This window comes from Thunnus thynnus, chromosome 9, assembly GCF_963924715.1.
Source record: "Thunnus thynnus chromosome 9, fThuThy2.1, whole genome shotgun sequence".
Classification (NCBI taxonomy): Eukaryota; Metazoa; Chordata; class Actinopteri; order Scombriformes; family Scombridae; genus Thunnus; species Thunnus thynnus.
Window position 1 is genome coordinate 27,809,652 of NC_089525.1, and position 16,271 is coordinate 27,825,922.

At 37.1% G+C, this 16,271-nt stretch overlaps 3 protein-coding genes across 10 annotated transcripts in view; all 3 read left to right on the forward strand.

Moving 5' to 3' along the window:
* Positions 1-5,062, forward strand: part of prom1a (prominin 1a) — an 82,618-nt gene extending 77,556 nt beyond the window's left edge. For all 8 annotated transcript variants that reach the window (XM_067599922.1, XM_067599921.1, XM_067599926.1 and 5 more), the window contains 2 exons: positions 1,373-1,405; positions 1,844-5,062. The gene's annotated coding sequence lies outside the window, so the exon portion shown is untranslated. The remainder of the gene's footprint in view (positions 1-1,372; positions 1,406-1,843) is intronic.
* Positions 5,063-7,168: 2,106 nt separating this feature from the next.
* Positions 7,169-7,837, forward strand: fgfbp2a (fibroblast growth factor binding protein 2a). Its single transcript, XM_067598329.1, has one exon. It carries the CDS (start codon positions 7,169-7,171, stop codon positions 7,835-7,837), a length of 669 nt encoding a protein of 222 aa, XP_067454430.1.
* Positions 7,838-11,191: 3,354 nt separating this feature from the next.
* fgfbp1a (fibroblast growth factor binding protein 1a) lies at positions 11,192-11,862 on the forward strand. Its single transcript, XM_067598390.1, has one exon. It carries the CDS (start codon positions 11,205-11,207, stop codon positions 11,829-11,831), a length of 627 nt encoding a protein of 208 aa, XP_067454491.1. The 5' UTR covers positions 11,192-11,204; the 3' UTR covers positions 11,832-11,862.
* Positions 11,863-16,271: the final 4,409 nt, after the last annotated feature.

Below are 16,271 nucleotides of genomic sequence, written 5' to 3' on the forward strand. Positions count from 1 at the left end.
GAAGAAATGCTGTATGTGCTTATTACCCCTAATTTCTATTTTTTGCTTTGTTTGATGCTAATTTAGAATAACGTAGTTTAGTACTAAAAAAGGCTAATTTACAAAACAAACAGTAGCTTGTCTGAGTTGCCTTATGCCTTTATTGGGACTGTTATTTTCAGTTGAATCCTTAAAACGATTGCTTTGCAAACACATGATACTTTCCCTGTTTCTTACTGTACAGATTACTTATTCTTCTTCTACACACTGCAAGTAATTTGCTTTGAATCTTTTCTTTTTTTTTTTATCTCTATCCTTTAATTAACCACGTAAAAGTCTTGTTGAGATTAAAATCTCCTTTTAAATCTCCCGGCCAAAAAAGCAGCCTAAAATTGTTACAGCAAAAATGGGTAAACACAATAACCAGTTAATATACCATGAAAGAGTATAGACAAAATCCAGTTAAGATGCATAAACAGGTATGATTTCCCAAAACTATCTCACTCTTGAAAATTAGGCATCTCTAAATGAAATTCTTGGAAATGTATTGGAAAATGTACTTGATGTGCCGACAATTTACCTCAATTGACACCAAATTCACCAAAAGTTAATAATGTTTAATCACATATATCTTAAAGAAAGTGTAATGTTTTCTAAGCAGCGGTCGCTGTGGCCACAACTGACAATTATAGGATAATGTAAATGCTCAAATTTAGTGTAACAGTAGCACAAGCAGAAAAAAGTCATGTAGTCACGTTAACTGACTCAGTAATATCAGTTATACAGTAATATTTAAAGTACAGTAGCAATGTATTGCTCGTGAAGTCTGCTTTTTGTATGTAAAACAAAAAATTGGTTATTTTTTTCTTTCAAATGTTACACAGTTCCTCTTTAACTAATTTCATCATTAGCAATTAAGATTCAGCCGTAGCTACAGTATAATTTTGACAAGTATGTAAGTTTTAGACTGTAAATTCACAGTGTTTTTTACAGTAAAGAAATTGTTTATGGCAATTTTGTTGATGTATTAAATGTCATAGTAAATGATGTTACATGTTCTCCCAAATGATATAATAATTTGTAAATATAACTTTTAAATATCTGGAGTATATTGCCTTACTCCCAATTGACAGCAGGTTATATAGGACTACTGTAAAAATAGTGACATTTTTTAGAAGCTCAGTGCTCAGCGCAGTCTTAGAAAATCCTTGATGGAGCATCACAAAAGCTTCACCGACGGCACTTTTAGGTCTTTTATTTCACAACCCAGCCAGAGCTGCATTAATCTCCTGGGCCATCCAAGATTTGAATAAGTATTACAGTAAGTTTTGAATTATTCACTTAATAATTTAAAAAATCTAATTCATTTTTCCTCCAATATTTGTCTTCCTAGTGCCCTCGAAAACTGGAACTAAAATGCTACATAGTAAGTTTGCCTTCTTACATTTTTACATTTGAGATTCCAGCCATTTTGTTCAATCTGTTGCAATGAGACAGCAGAATGAGTTTCGATTCCCAGATCAATAGGAATACAAGATTGAGATCCATTGCTATTAAGATGTCCATTTAACAAGCAATTTACTCTTGGTTTGAGTCTTCTCAGTCTGGAAATCTAATTTTCCCTAAAACAAGTTGGAAAAGTTTGCTAAAAAAAAGGCAAATTAATGTCAAGAAAATGAAAAGTTTTAGAAACAAGTGAGATTATTCCATCATGTTTTATTTTTTTTAGTTTCCTGACAGTATAATAAGATAAGCAGTAAAAGTGGTACTTTGTTGTTTGCAATAATATATGAAGCAATGTGCAAATACATATGGTATATTTTGGGTAACCAAAGCTTGTTCTTTTGTTTCATCTATTTTCAAGCCGTTTGTTTCACAAATCTTCGGACCAGACAAAGCTCAATAAAAGCTGGTTTCCTTACGACAGAAGAACATTCAAAACCTTTTGGGTGTTTTCAACAACAATTTACCTGCTTCTCAACATTTCCTCCCCCTACAAGAAACTCTGCCTGCAGGACATCAAACTTCTTCTCCCTCAGCATCAATCTGAGCCAGGCTTGTTCTGCATTTTTCAAAGGACTCCTGTGTCTGCGTTTACATTTGTTCAGACACAAAACCATGCTGAAAAGACGTTCAGCAAGAGGACATGACAATAACTGTGATGCCTGTTTATTATTATGTACTAGTTTGTGCTTTTGAAAACTGGCTAAATAGTCAGGTCAGAAGGTCATGACAAGCTGCTAAAGGACACTTTTTTTTCTCCTGCACTTAAAATGGATGAATCACTTTCAGCACAACCTGTGTTAAAGGTGCAACAGCACCTGTGAGGAATGATGCAGATTAACATGATATACAATGTGTTTTTTTTCTGGGAGAAGACACTGGTTTGTTGGAAATGGCACATCCTTTATAACTGCAGCATGATGTGTGAGTTGGTGGGTGTGTGGTACCTTCATGACTGAGAACTGGATGATTCCGTCAACATGGTAGAAATACAGAAACAGGCTGTTCCCAGATGGATTTTTGTGATTAATATTAAGAAATTTAGCATGACTTTAAATGTTTACAATATTACAAGAAAGTTTGTCATCTTTGCTGATTTTGGGCACATTGCAAATGACTGGTTGCCTTTCAGAAGTATGTTTCTCCCTGGTATTTTGGCAGATACATTGCTTTTCAAAGGGAAAATCCACGCTCAGATGCTCTCACAATGGTAAAAATCACCAATCTGTGGTGTTTAATGCGTCATTAATATACTATGTCTTTTATCATATCCATTTCCTTTAACCTGTGTCACTTACTGTATGTCTGTCTACTTCTTCTCAGGTGTTTATTTCCTACATTTCTCAGAATGCCTTTTAACAACCTCAGCAGGGAATTACTACATTAACTGTAGCACTTGTGTGTCTCTGAGAGTTGTAAAAGTTAGTTTCACCTCTAACTAGAGCACAAACATTGCTCGCTGCAGCAATTTATTCTGATCTACTGAGGCTGTTGTCAGCATGTATCTGCTTCTTTGAGGTCTCACCATGCGTAAGTGTTGAAAGGTGCCCTTGCTCCTTCGTTCTGGCTGATGTTTTAGACCAGTGGTACCCAACATTTGTAGTTTGTGATTCTTTAAAACAGAACAACGTCTAAATGAAACTCTTCATCACAGGTTGTGTATATCAGTGAGCCTTTAGAGGTTTAACCAAAGAGTGATTTACACTTTTCAAAATGAGTAATTTGAAATAATTTCAGAACAGAAAAGCTGCTAAACTGCTCTAGAAATATCTCACCACAGCATGCTGTCATCGAAGTTTGGTCATTAATCACAGGCGAGAAAAAAAAATCAATACACAATCAAACACCAAAATAATGTTAAAATGTAAGATACATCACTAAATATAGAGCACAGTACTTTTGGTGGATTTTCCCTTTGAATCTCATAATAAAGTCAGAGCATATCTGCCTAATATGTCAAACACTTACACAAAAGTGTCAGGCATATAGATGATTCCCTACTGTACGTGATGAACTGACTAACATGACATTTTTACTGAGATCTTTCTTGCTTTCATAGTGATGATACTTTTTAAAGTGGAGAATTACTTTCTCAAGCCAAATTCTTTTTTTTTAACTGTAGGTCTCAGGTGATCTATCTATCAATTATGTGCTTATTTTGTTTCAGCATTTTATAAACCCCCTGGTAGCTATGGATACATTTAAAACTATGGTACAAGTGAATGTATTCAAGAGGTTTCTGTTTTTTTTAAGAAAATTGTTTTGCTTGATGATGTTGGCTGAGATATAATATGCTGAACTTGTAACGCATTGGGCAAGCCAATCCAGTTATCCCACCCACATCGCCTCCATGTTTACAGGTTAGATGAGTATTTTGCAGCTGCTTTCAGTAGTAATGATGGTGAAAAATTAGACAATCCATCCATGGGACAAGTGAGCACTATCAATCAAACAATAGAAACCCAGTAGAACACTTTATGGTTCACAGAGCTGATGGTTTTGATGCACACTGTTAAGAAATAATCCATTTTCATAAATAAAATGAAAGTTTGGATTTTACTCGTCAAGCTAATTGTCTCTGAATACGCCAACGGTTCAATAGCAGAACAAGCTAGCTTACTGTAACAACACAAAGTTTAAGCATTTATTAAAAAATCTGATCTTATATTGAATCAAGACAAAAATTGCCATCAGGATGAAATGAATAGATTTCAATTTTCTCTCTCACTTTGATTATTTTAAGAAAGTGCTGACAGGATTTTGAAATAACTTTGATGCTAGCTATTTGATCCACTAACGTTAGCATCAAGTTTTTTTTAACTTTTGAAAACTCTTATAGTGACAATTTTTGATTTATATCACATTGACAACCTAACTGATGTCATTAATCCAATGGAGTAACCCACAGGTTTCATAGTTTTGCACAACATTTTTGGCCACACATAGATACCTAATGTATGTTTAGGGCTTTTCACACTGCTAGCCCAGAGCTAAGGATAGCCCAGGGCTAAGTGCAGTGTTACCTACCCTTACGTTACCTACCAATCTAGGCTAGTTAGCTAATAGCCACAGCTAGAAAGCTATCTGCCCTCTTGTTCTATAAACTTCATATAAAGTATGCTTAACACATAAAACAGCATATAGTAAAAGTGTATATATGCAGTATACAGTACATACTGCTAGTCTTAGATAAAGTCTCAATCTCAGTGTGATATAAATTCAAAATGGCCTCAATTAGCATAAATTGTCAGCTTTTTTCTTGTTTCATTTCAATACCCAGTTCTTGTTAAGACAGACATTTTGGGCTCACTTTGTCAGGACTATCATTGGTTTTCTTGTTTGCAAGAGTCTGAATGTGACGCATCTTGGGGAAAGAAAGATATGATCTTATTAAGTGCTTAAACCAGATATATTGTATCCAAACTCTGGATTGATGCCGTCAGGACAGATCGTGGTAACTGGTTTGAACTGTGATGCTCCAAAGTTGGGCTCTGATGAAGCCACTGAAGGAACTTTTTAAGTGGTAATGGTGGTGATAAGAGAGTGTATAAATTGTGAATAAACACTGGATTTCATTTCATTGTTATTTCACTGTCTTTCTTTCCAGTTTTGTTTACATCTTAGTAACTATCAAAGACTTTGTTCTTTTATAGGCTTACAGTAATAGTGATTTTAATAGGCAGTGCATTTTTGGGTAATGTGGTTTAAATATTTGATGCAAATGAGAGAAGAACTTAAAGGTTTTTTGTGGTAAGGCAAAAAAATGCATGCAGCAAACTAATTTATTTCATACAAGGAAACAAAAAAATAAGCACTGTTTCTATGTGTGTGGTCTTATTGGATGAAAGAGAGATTGCACACTTTGTTCCCTTGTGTGTATTTGCATGTGTTGTCAGTGCATTTGATGCTAAACAAACACTTAACAAGAGACAATCAGGTTGCTCATAGTGTAAGAACTGAGCATAAAACTGCACATTCTTGTGTGGTGCTGCCACTGCTGGCCAGAACCCACTGGGCTGCTTTACTGGTCAGCTATTTTAAATAGCAGATTATTATCTTCTTCCAAAAGCTTCGTTCTGAGGTTTTCTCAGGCACCAAACAGTATGTGACCAAACACCACCAGAAAAACCACATGCCAACTCATTCCTGCTTCTAAATAGGCAAGTATAAGGGACAGATGGCAACAAAAGAGTCAAAAACAGAAGCAGCAGTTCAGAGACTTTTTATTGTGTTTACTTACACATCAAGCACTATGTTTGAATGGCTATTTCTGAGATTTTAACTGAGTTCTGCACAAGTTGTACATTATGTACAATTCATCTTTAAGTTGATGGGTGGAGCCATACAGTAACACTACCACCAGGACCTCCAATACCATATAAGTATACATTTGAAGGTGCTTTGAGGAAAAGTACCTAGTTTTTCATGTGGGTTATCCCACATAGTTACAATTACCCTATAGGGAAAAATGAAGCTGTATTGAATTAAATATTATACATAGCAGTGGATAACATACTGTACTATGCATTTACAAAGGAAGATACCTATATCACACAAAGTGTGCTGGTGAATATGCTGCAATCTCAGGGGAATGCATACACTCAAGGGGGAGGGGAGGACGATTTTAAGAGAAACAGTGTTAATCTGGTGTATAGAAAAAGGTGGGACTGCAACTAAAGAATCTTCATCCCAAAACTGAGACTGATTACAAAACTCTTTCAAATACCTGTGGATATATTGGCTGTGTTGAGTCCTTGATTTAAAAACAGTGGCTTTTTACAGAAATTACTCATTTGTGTTTTTAAATGAAAAACTCATCATGTTTTTTGAAAATTGTATTCTTTTCAGTCCACATAGTAAACTTAAACCACTTGCGGATGTGCTGACTCTCTCACAAAGAGACCCTTTTTCTCCAGATAGACCTGAAAATAAAGCCACTTAAAACATACCCCACCCCACACTCTCTGACCCCCCTGTGGCCTGATAACCATGCCCAACCACCCCAGTATTATAGAGGCATTTCTTGTTCTCTGTTAATTGGCACAGCAATTACTTTCAATGCACTGCACCGATCTTGGCCCGCCATGTGTGAGTGACTTCTACTCACGTTTCTTTGTGGTTGTGAAGTCTGACTATGTTTATGTTTGGAGAGAAATGATAGGTTATGCTGCATGGTTGAGAGCTCTAACTGCCTTTTAAAACAAGCAAGAACTTCGGGGGGCTCGTTTACATGAGTGTATTCCCAGACATGCCACTTTTTAATTGAGATATACTCAGCAAAACAATTACTGAGAACTGTGATGTTTGCGTGATTATATTAACCCTCTGGCAAGTAAATGCAACAGACTGGTCGCTAAAAAATTGTTATATGAGATGCAATTGACATACCTGAGTTCTTCAGGAATTTCTTCATGTGTTATAGTATGTACTTCAGTTATATAAAACCTGAATAAACATGAGTACCACTGTCAACATCTCAGTTGGCTTGACATGTGGCCCTTGCTTTCTCTATCTGATGTTATTGCTGCTCTCCTCCTCCTCCTGTTCATCAAGTTTCGTTTAGTCTGACTGCTTTTTTTGTATCCTGAATTCCCTCTTTGTCTGCTTAGCGAATAAATAGCAGGAGGGACCCTCAGCTTGAGCAGTCCCACTCTCCTCCTCTCACACTCAGCATCCATCTGACACCATGTGGACCCAGGCCAGCGCTCTGCTGCTGCTTGCCTGCTGCCTTTGTCCGGCCGAGGCTCAGAGCGACGGCAGCAGGAGACAAAACATCTGGGACGATCCCATTAAATTCAACACCAAGGCCAAGGATCTGTGCATCATGATGATCACCGGGCATAGGGAATACACCAGGCTGAGGCTGTCATGCCAGAGCAACAAGCGGTCATACTGGTGTGAGTACTTGGGGAAGCCTTACACGTGCAGCCCCTACAACAAAAACCCTCGGCATTACTTCGTCCAGATGATGTGGGGTCTTAGAAAGCTCCACAATGCCTGCCAGGCTCCCAAGGTCATCAAACCTCACATGTGCAGGAAGGCAAGCAACGACTCTCAAATGGTCTTCTCATCGGCTTCTTTCTCCCGGTCATGGTCAGAGGCTACGGGATCAAGACCAGCAGCAGCACAGCCTGCAAGACCTCAGCCCCAACCTGCATCTACAAGGCCTGCTTCAGCAAGACAAGCGTCCACGAAATCTATCCGAGTCTCACCAAGAGTAAAGACCTCACAGCAAACCAGTCCACAGCCAACAGCACCCACTGTGGAGAGCTTTCCTAAGAGGATGGCTCGGCAGTACTGCTGGAGGTCACTTCAAGGTGTCTGCACCTACATCATCGGTTTGTTTCGGCATTAACGAGGAAGGTGAGCAGCAGTACAAGGCTTCGTTATTCACACACTGCATTTATTATGTTGTTTTATGACTAATCCAAGATTACTGCAGTGGAATGAGGGTTCCTGTGTGTGTGAATCAAGAGTGCCTCCAGCATTCACTCTGCAAAACTGAAACTTTTTTTCTCTTCTTTGCTCAAGATGTTACTGATGCACATAATTTTCAACCACATATGCATCTCCCCCCTTCTGTTATATTCACAGATTTACAATTCTGATGAAGATAACTTCTGATGTCTGATTAAAGCTGCCCTTGGGGGGAAATTCCAGACCAGCTGTTTGTTAGTGGTGGTAGAAGAAGTGTAGCGCTCTCTTCAGGGGAGGGATGGTACTGCCATGACTGGCACAGGATTCCTCAGTGAACCATGCAGCATCAACTTCCACTGTGAGCTACTCTGAAATGTCTGGTTAAATATCCTTCCAAAAATCATGATCGGAAGAACTTCACTACCTGACGTAAACATGTGAGAACAAATGGTTCACACAATAGGCTATGAAACTAGAGTATGAAATGGTACAAGAAAAGTACCACTTTAAAAATCTTTTCATCAACATGTTGACATGACAAAAAACTCATTGGTGTCATTTATTTGTATTTATGTTTTTTTACTTGTATATAATCTACTTGCATCACTTAACATTACCTTGAATATTACATTGTTGGGGATGGTCCTCGTTTGGCCTAAAAAGGCAATGGTTTCTGCATTGGTGTATTTGACAGAAAGAAATACTGAATGTTAAAATGTTTTTATGAAGTAAATAAACATTATTTCTCAGTACTTCTGTATTGATGTGCTCTTTTATCTTTTATTGCTCCATTTTGATGAAAAAACAACTACAAAATCCTGCATTAAAATGTGAAAGTTACTGAATCTAGTGAGATATTATATAAATAATGGATGCTTTACAACACTATAATACAATAATGTCAATTGTCAAATAATTTAACTTGTGTAAAGTGTCTTTGAGTACCTTGAAAAGCGCTCTATAAATAAATTGTATTATTAGTTTTTTACAATTAGTTACATGCATGGTTCATTATTGAGCATCTTCAAAACTCTTAAAAAACTCTACACAACAGCAACAATCATGGCTCAAACTGTGACAACATTTGCATTGCTTTCACTCAAAATGCCTTCAATGACTGCAGCCTTTAAATTTCCTAAATACTTAACTTACTCAAACACAAACAACCAAAAAAACTCAATAGATCTGCAGCCCATTTAGCAAATTCTTACATACTCACATCAAAACTCTTAAGTTTTTTAAAAACTGTATTCATATGGGCAATTATCCAAATCATAACCACATTGAAATCCATCTATATTCAACCAAAAACCAAACAAGCTATTAAAAATAAAGCCCTCTGAAACCTTTCCTGCGGCATATATTCTATATAAAAAGCTACAAATCTTACTGTATTTTGTAATGAAATGTTTGTTTACAGAATATACGTATTTCTTACACTATCAACAATTAAAAAACAACATATACACAATACAACACATATACACAGCCTGTTCTTTTAATCTCAGTGGGGTTTTTTTAATTGACACATGAGTTGTTTTGTTAGTGTTTGCTGGAAGGATTTATGTGTAAAATGAACCTCCGTACCCAGCAGTGTGTTGGTTAAGTTGACAGTATGAACAGTTTTGAAGTTGTGGTCTCTACTGAACCATTCGTGTCACCATCATGTCACCATTCATTCACCATCCTAAAAACTGTAAGAGCCACCTGCAGTACCGCATTATACCATTGGGTGTCACTGTTGTGTAACTTAAAGAGACCACCAACACCAACTACAGTCTCTGTGTTTTTATCTTGCAAATACATGTGGCTCGTTGCAAGATATTTTAAGTCCTTTTCTCCTGGGCACACTGTACTAACAGATGGTCCAGTGAGGAAAAAAGAAATTCCTTAAAAGTTACTGTAAAGCAGGTAATCTGCTGAAACAGATTACCTTTAGTCCTGATATCTCAACATAATTCTGATAAAAGTTTACAAGTATTAAAGTATTAAACACAAATACAAGTTCAAAGCATCTGCCTTTGGTAGAATCATTCATTTTTCTAAGATCTTGATGAGAAATTGCCACAGGAGCTGATGTCCTAAAAGTAAATGAAATGGTAGAGGAGTTTGTTATGTTATTACGCGTTTGTGATAGTTTTTAGTAAATTTAGTGGTCTTTGCTGGCAATCAAGGTCGTTTTCTGGGTTTATTTATTTCAAGGGTAATTTTACTTGCTACAAGATTTTAAATGTACAAAAATAATTTCATAATACAAGCACTATAGGATTATTTGTCCAACCCTTTCATTGGTTGAGTCTAAACTCATTAAACTGTAAACTCTGCGTGTGTGTGTGTGTGTGTGTAAAGGGGTGGGGTAATCCTGCAGCAGCACATTGCAAGTTGCAGCTAAAGTCGACTCTCAGCTCTCAGGTGTCAAGACGACGAACTAAAGTTTACTCTGAAAACTTCAGGTGAGTCACCACCTTTTCATCTGGAGTCAGTTTAATGAGTTGTCACTTTTGCATTACTATAGTATTACTGTTGGGACTTGTTGGGAAGTGTGTGTGTTGGCCCTTGAGTTTATAAGTGACACATATCACTTTAATGTTCCTACTATTCCTAAAATAAATTTTCTAGGGCTTGTGGTGACATTATCTTGCTTTAGATTTGTATTTATATTTATATTTTTGTTTTCGTTTCTATGTTAAATTCTGTTGAATTCATATAATCTTGCTAAAAGGATTTAAGGTTAGTCAAGGTAGGATTAGGATTAGTCAACTGTATCTGTGTCTGTGCTGACTGTAGCCAAAAAATGTCAATAATATATGTACATTTTTAATATTCACTGTATAAATATATGTTATAGTGCTACAAGGCTTTACTAAAAGGGCTTAAGGGGTATTTCCAATAGGTTTCATTGAATTTCTTAAGAGCCAACCTTTAAATTGATTTGTTTTTTAATCTAGTGTTTTACTACATAACTTTGTAATGACTATACTTCAATAAGTGTTAGTTTATTGTTTCAGGTCGTTGCTTGTGTCATCTCTAGAATATCATAATATGCTTCATTTATATAAGACCTATGTGACAACTTTCATACACAAAGTGTAGCTCAAAGTGCTTAACGTTTTAGGAGAAAAAGGAAAGAACAGCTCATTTAAACAATAGAATATTAATTTTCATAAATATCTTAATGTTTATTCTAACACATAGGTCTAATATGGGATTATAATGGTTCTTTTTGAGAAGGGAAATGAAAGGGATTTGAGGTCAGATATTTAAATCTCAGTTTATCCTCTTGCAGGGAGTTTTGTGCTGGATTCATGGCTCTCCTCACCAATTTCACCATCCTGCTGGTCCTGGCTTGTATCTCCTATCAGTTGATGTTGAGCAGTTGTCAGAAGAGCCAGGGAAGAAGGGGGAGAGTAGATAGAGGACAAGACAGGAACAGGGGGATAAAATTGAGCCGCCAACCTAAATCTTTCTCCCCACAGCCCATTAAGGGGAAAATGGTCACCAAAGACAAGTCAGAGTGTACCTGGGCTGCAACAGGTGAGGATCTCTTCACCCTCAGTGTCACCTGTAAGAAGGGAGACAGGAGCTTCAGCTGCGATTATGTTGCCAGACCGGCCGTCTGTCCCCAGTACGCTTCCAATGTTAGACTTTACTGGAAGCAAATTGCCAGGGCGCTGAAGAAGCAGAAGAATTTGTGCCAGGACAGTAAAGCGCTGATCAGGGCAGGTATGTGCAGAAGAGCTGCCAGAGATGCTAATTTCAGACTCCATAATGCACCGAGGATGACTGCCCTGCCTTCCACTCCACAGCCCGCGCCCAGAGCTGTCAAATCCTGTCAACCTGACAACAAGAAGCTGGCAGACGAGTACTGCAACAACTCCTGGTCAAGTTTTTGCACATTGTTTTTTACTATGGTGCAGGATGGCGACTGCTGAAACAGAGAAAAACAAGAACTACAGTAGATTCAGTTGTCAATGATGTCAATGCTTGTCTTATCATAGACTCATTATAGATGCTTGTTGCTTGGCCAAAATATTATCTATTCTCAGAGTATTTTGATTTTAGGAAGAGTGCACATCTTTGGAAGTATTTCTCCATATTGTTAACAGAAGTTCTACTCCTCCATAGGAACTTTTTCTATAAATACTTTTTCTATTTCTTTATTATTGCTCTATGCTTTGTTTATTTGCCTGTAATTGGTTGGGATGATAAATTGCTTTTAAGAAAATACTGCACAAGAGCAAAGGATAAAATAAACTTACACAACAAAAGCACAGGCAGCCTAGCTCCTCTCCATTTCTTCGTGTAATGTCACTTCCAGGCATTTGTTTTACATCATACTCATGTAAAACTACATCTTCTACTTCATTCAAAAAGGCTAATTTAACAAGAGTACCTTTTTTCTGTCTTTTCCAAATGTGTGTACAGTCTTGCTGAAGGCATTTGGGAGATTAGAAGTTTGAGCATGTTGGGTAGTGACACAGTAATTTAACCAGAGGGAGTGTGATTTTTAGAGGCTTTAGCCTGCATACCTTGGCACTGACAAGCCTCTGAATCCATGTTCTCAGTGTGAAACTGTTAAAACCTCACATGCCCAACTTGCAAAGTCAAAGGACAGGAGAGTTTTGGTAAGAGTATTAGATCGATTCAACAATACAAATGTTTGGTAAGTTGAACCAAAGATTTCAGCATTAAAGTATGTTTGTCATTGATATCATGATCAGTGGGACTTCCTGCTCTGTCTCAACTTCACAGCATAGATTTTTGTAAAACTTTAAAACTGAACATTGACTACAGTACTGAGGAGCCTGGACAAAGTTTATCAGTTGTTATAAAGTTAAATTCACTGATGAAAATATTTAAGGACATTCAATTTTTTTAATTTTGGAAGAGTTGGATCCATTAACTGATGAAACATACTCATGTATTATTTCTATTTTCCATTAATAAAGAGTATCTTGTAATATGAAGGCTGCCAGTTCAAATCTTTTGTTGGGAAGATTTTAAAAACTCCACAGCAAAAAAAGTGTTGTCCTTCAGAAAAAAAGTTCATCCTGTAACAAGTACAAGAACAGCTGCTGGTGGTGTATTTTACAGCATTTCTGAATATACATTTGTTGTTTCAGGATTGTTGTTCAGGATTTTAGAAGTGTCATTACCACCATTCAACAATCACACAGAGAGAAATCCATCTTCAACAAGCACTGGTCTTAGTTGTTTGGATCTTTAGATGACATCCAGCTCTTGTTTCCTATATAAGTTGTTCTGAACAAAAGCTTAATGTATATAATGTAAAGTAAAGAGGATGACACACCTTTATAAACCCGCAGCAGCTTCAGTAGACCACAACAGAGCAGCCTCAGGACATTCTGTGATTTGAGAAATGGGAATAACTCTTCTTCTTGTTGATGATTTAAGCTTCATCTACTGCTATAACATAATGCCTTACCCTCAGCTGAAATTCATCAAGTTCAGGCTCTCTGCAGGTTGCATTCTGGGCTTACAGGTACTGTAGATGAGGCAGACCAAAGTAATGTGGTTGCAACAAATACTAAATTAAAGGGCAGTCAGAAAATAACTGCAGAAATGCAGTGAAAACCAGAGAAAAAAACGATACATAGCTGTATATTTAGGGAGGAGTTTTCCTCCAAGCAAGACATTAAAACGCCAGCTGCTGAAAACACAAGACTTTGATTCTCCTAGGCAGCTTGTGAAATGTGATGCAAGGCACTGCTGAGAAAGAACTTGTATAACTCAGTAAAACACTTGCCATAAAAGATATTACAAGAACTCCTGCTCACTCTTAATTTAACAGGTTTGTATAGGGAATAATTTGATTTAAAAAGAAAAAGAAAGACAGACTTTATGTTCAAGGCTGTTGAAATAGGTCATGCAGTAGACACCAAGAGGTCTTTCAAATGTTGGCAGACCCTGAAAAATAATATTTACTCAGGACACATTAAAAAGAAGAGGTTCATTGTCAGTAACGTTTTAAAATTCCATCAAAAGTCAATTTTTATGACCAAAAATGTGTCTGCTAACAACAAAACATTTCAGCAAATACCTTTGACTCCCTTCTGTCCTGTAATGACATATTTTGCTGTCTCGGTGTATAAACTATGTCCACTGAAAAGACACTAAATGGATTGCTGTCTAGCAGTACACTGTATATCTCAGTGAACAGACAACAGGGGTCAAACCTGCATTGTGATAACGTGGCCCACATTGAATAAAAGCTTTCAGCAAAGAGTGTATGTTTTGTTTTGTTCGCTGCACTGTCATTACTTTGCCACTGGTATTTTAGAGGAACATGGTTCTTTGTTCCAGCATGCAGCTCAGTTAAATACCCGTCAGTACTAACTCAGTCCTCAAAAAAGTTGTGATATTTAAAGCTATGAAGATGAAGATGTTCAAAAACAATTTCAACCACAAGAGTTTTGGTTTTTAGGTATTGTGTTGGATGTATCTTTAGTTTTTAGTAGAGGCTGATTCATTAACTTTTGAACTAATATTTAAAGTGTGAATGTAGCCAGAACACCACTAGAATTCATCAACAGTATATGTTTTCGACACAGTGTGCATTTCCTTTTGTTAGTCAACTAAAAAGCTGACATCAGTTATCAGTCAAAAATAACACCAAAATATAACTAGTGTGTAATTGATTCTATCTGATCATCAAAACTGTTTCCAAAGAGCTTGAGACCTCTGATGTGGCCTCGTTGTAGTGAACATGTGGAGTGAACCTGAGAGCCATCTGTGAGGTAGTAAAGTGTTGACCTCTGCCATGTTGTGGCTGCATCCCTACCAAGAAGGGACTTTTATTCATATCTCCAATGATACTTTTTTCAAAAGATGATAGCTTTTGGAATACCATCTATGATAAGACAGCAATAAACTAACCCCATGATGTTATAATCATTGTGAAGTGTTTATATTTTTGGCATTACCGTGATCAGATTAAATAAAAAGGCAAAAGTTAATTGCAATAACTCACATGTTTTTGGCCTCCCTGGTTTTCCTTACAACCCTGATTTCCATACCTGTACTCTGTGCCTATGTACATATAGGAAACACTGAACTGATACTGAGCGATGGCATCACACATAAATCCTCTATTGGACTGGAAACATGTATGATACCACTATGGTTAGAACTATTTTCTGTTACTTTGGGTAGTAGATATTTACATTTACATTTTGTCATTTGGCAGACACTTTTATCCAGAACTACTTACAAGTGAGGCAAGAAGAGCTGTGGTACAAATTCTCAAGTAGCCGACCAGGTACAAGTGCAAAAAGAAAGAGCAGTAGACCGAAGGATTTAATTATTCAAGAAAGGAGCTATTTGAAGTAGACAAGCACATAAGAAATACTATAAACAACAAGAAAGTAGTGCAACAATCAACAAAGTGTTAGAAGTTTAAAGGGGCTCAAGTGTTGAGGTGTTAGATATTCAGGATTGGATCAAGACTGTTAATGACTCTGAGTTTGGTGGAGGCAGTTTTCTAGCATCATTCCTCACCATTCTTCCAGGTTTGGCACTTCATGATGCTTTAAATCTGTTCATATTCTGTTTTCCGAGCCAGAAGCATTCTTCCTGAGTGGACTGTGGATGGTGTGGACTTACAGGTGGCCTGACTGCCTGTGGCTCCTGATTGGCTGAGAGATGTGGGCCTTGGTCACACCAAACACAGCGAGAATACATCCCAGCACCATTGACACTAAGGAGATTTGGCACAGTGTGTGTGTGTGTGTGTGTACACCCCAGATTACATGCTCCTATGAATGCCTTTGTATGTGGGCATTTTCTTTATAAAGAGCTTTAGGCTCGAAGCAGCCAAAGTTACAGAGAGCTGAAGGGAATTAATGAAACACCACAACTATTGCATTGTTAGTGTAAAATGAGACTGATAAGTGTGTGATGTTGCTAATGCTAGTCAGCACGGATCAAGAAACAGAAGAAATCAGCATCCACCTGCTGCAGCATTAATTGGCTTGTTAATGACAAAAATCTAATTTTCATAATATGCATGACTTAACATAACATTCACCAGGAATATCTGGTGAGGAAGTAACATAACCACTCTAAACTGTGTAATAATAATAATACTTTATCATTTTTATTTGAGAGTGAAATGTGATGCAGGGGGCTTGTTTACAGCAAATGAGCTTCTAGCACAGAACATGACTAATGACAACCAGAGCTCTCAGCCACTGGCCACCTACATGCTGAGTCATTCCTATTGATGAACAACTGCATCAACCACCCAAACTATAGACATGTTATAGTGCTTTTGTGTTATGGCACAGTTGAGATATTAGATATTGCACCTGTTAAGAAATAACAAACACATGGATAAAATTATAGTGTTTTTT

Coding starts and splice junctions, on each gene's coding strand:
- fgfbp1a (XM_067598390.1), top strand. CDS start 11,205: ATGGCTCTCCTCACCAATTTCACCATCCTGCTGGTCCTGGCTTGTATC.
- fgfbp2a (XM_067598329.1), top strand. CDS start 7,169: ATGTGGACCCAGGCCAGCGCTCTGCTGCTGCTTGCCTGCTGCCTTTGT.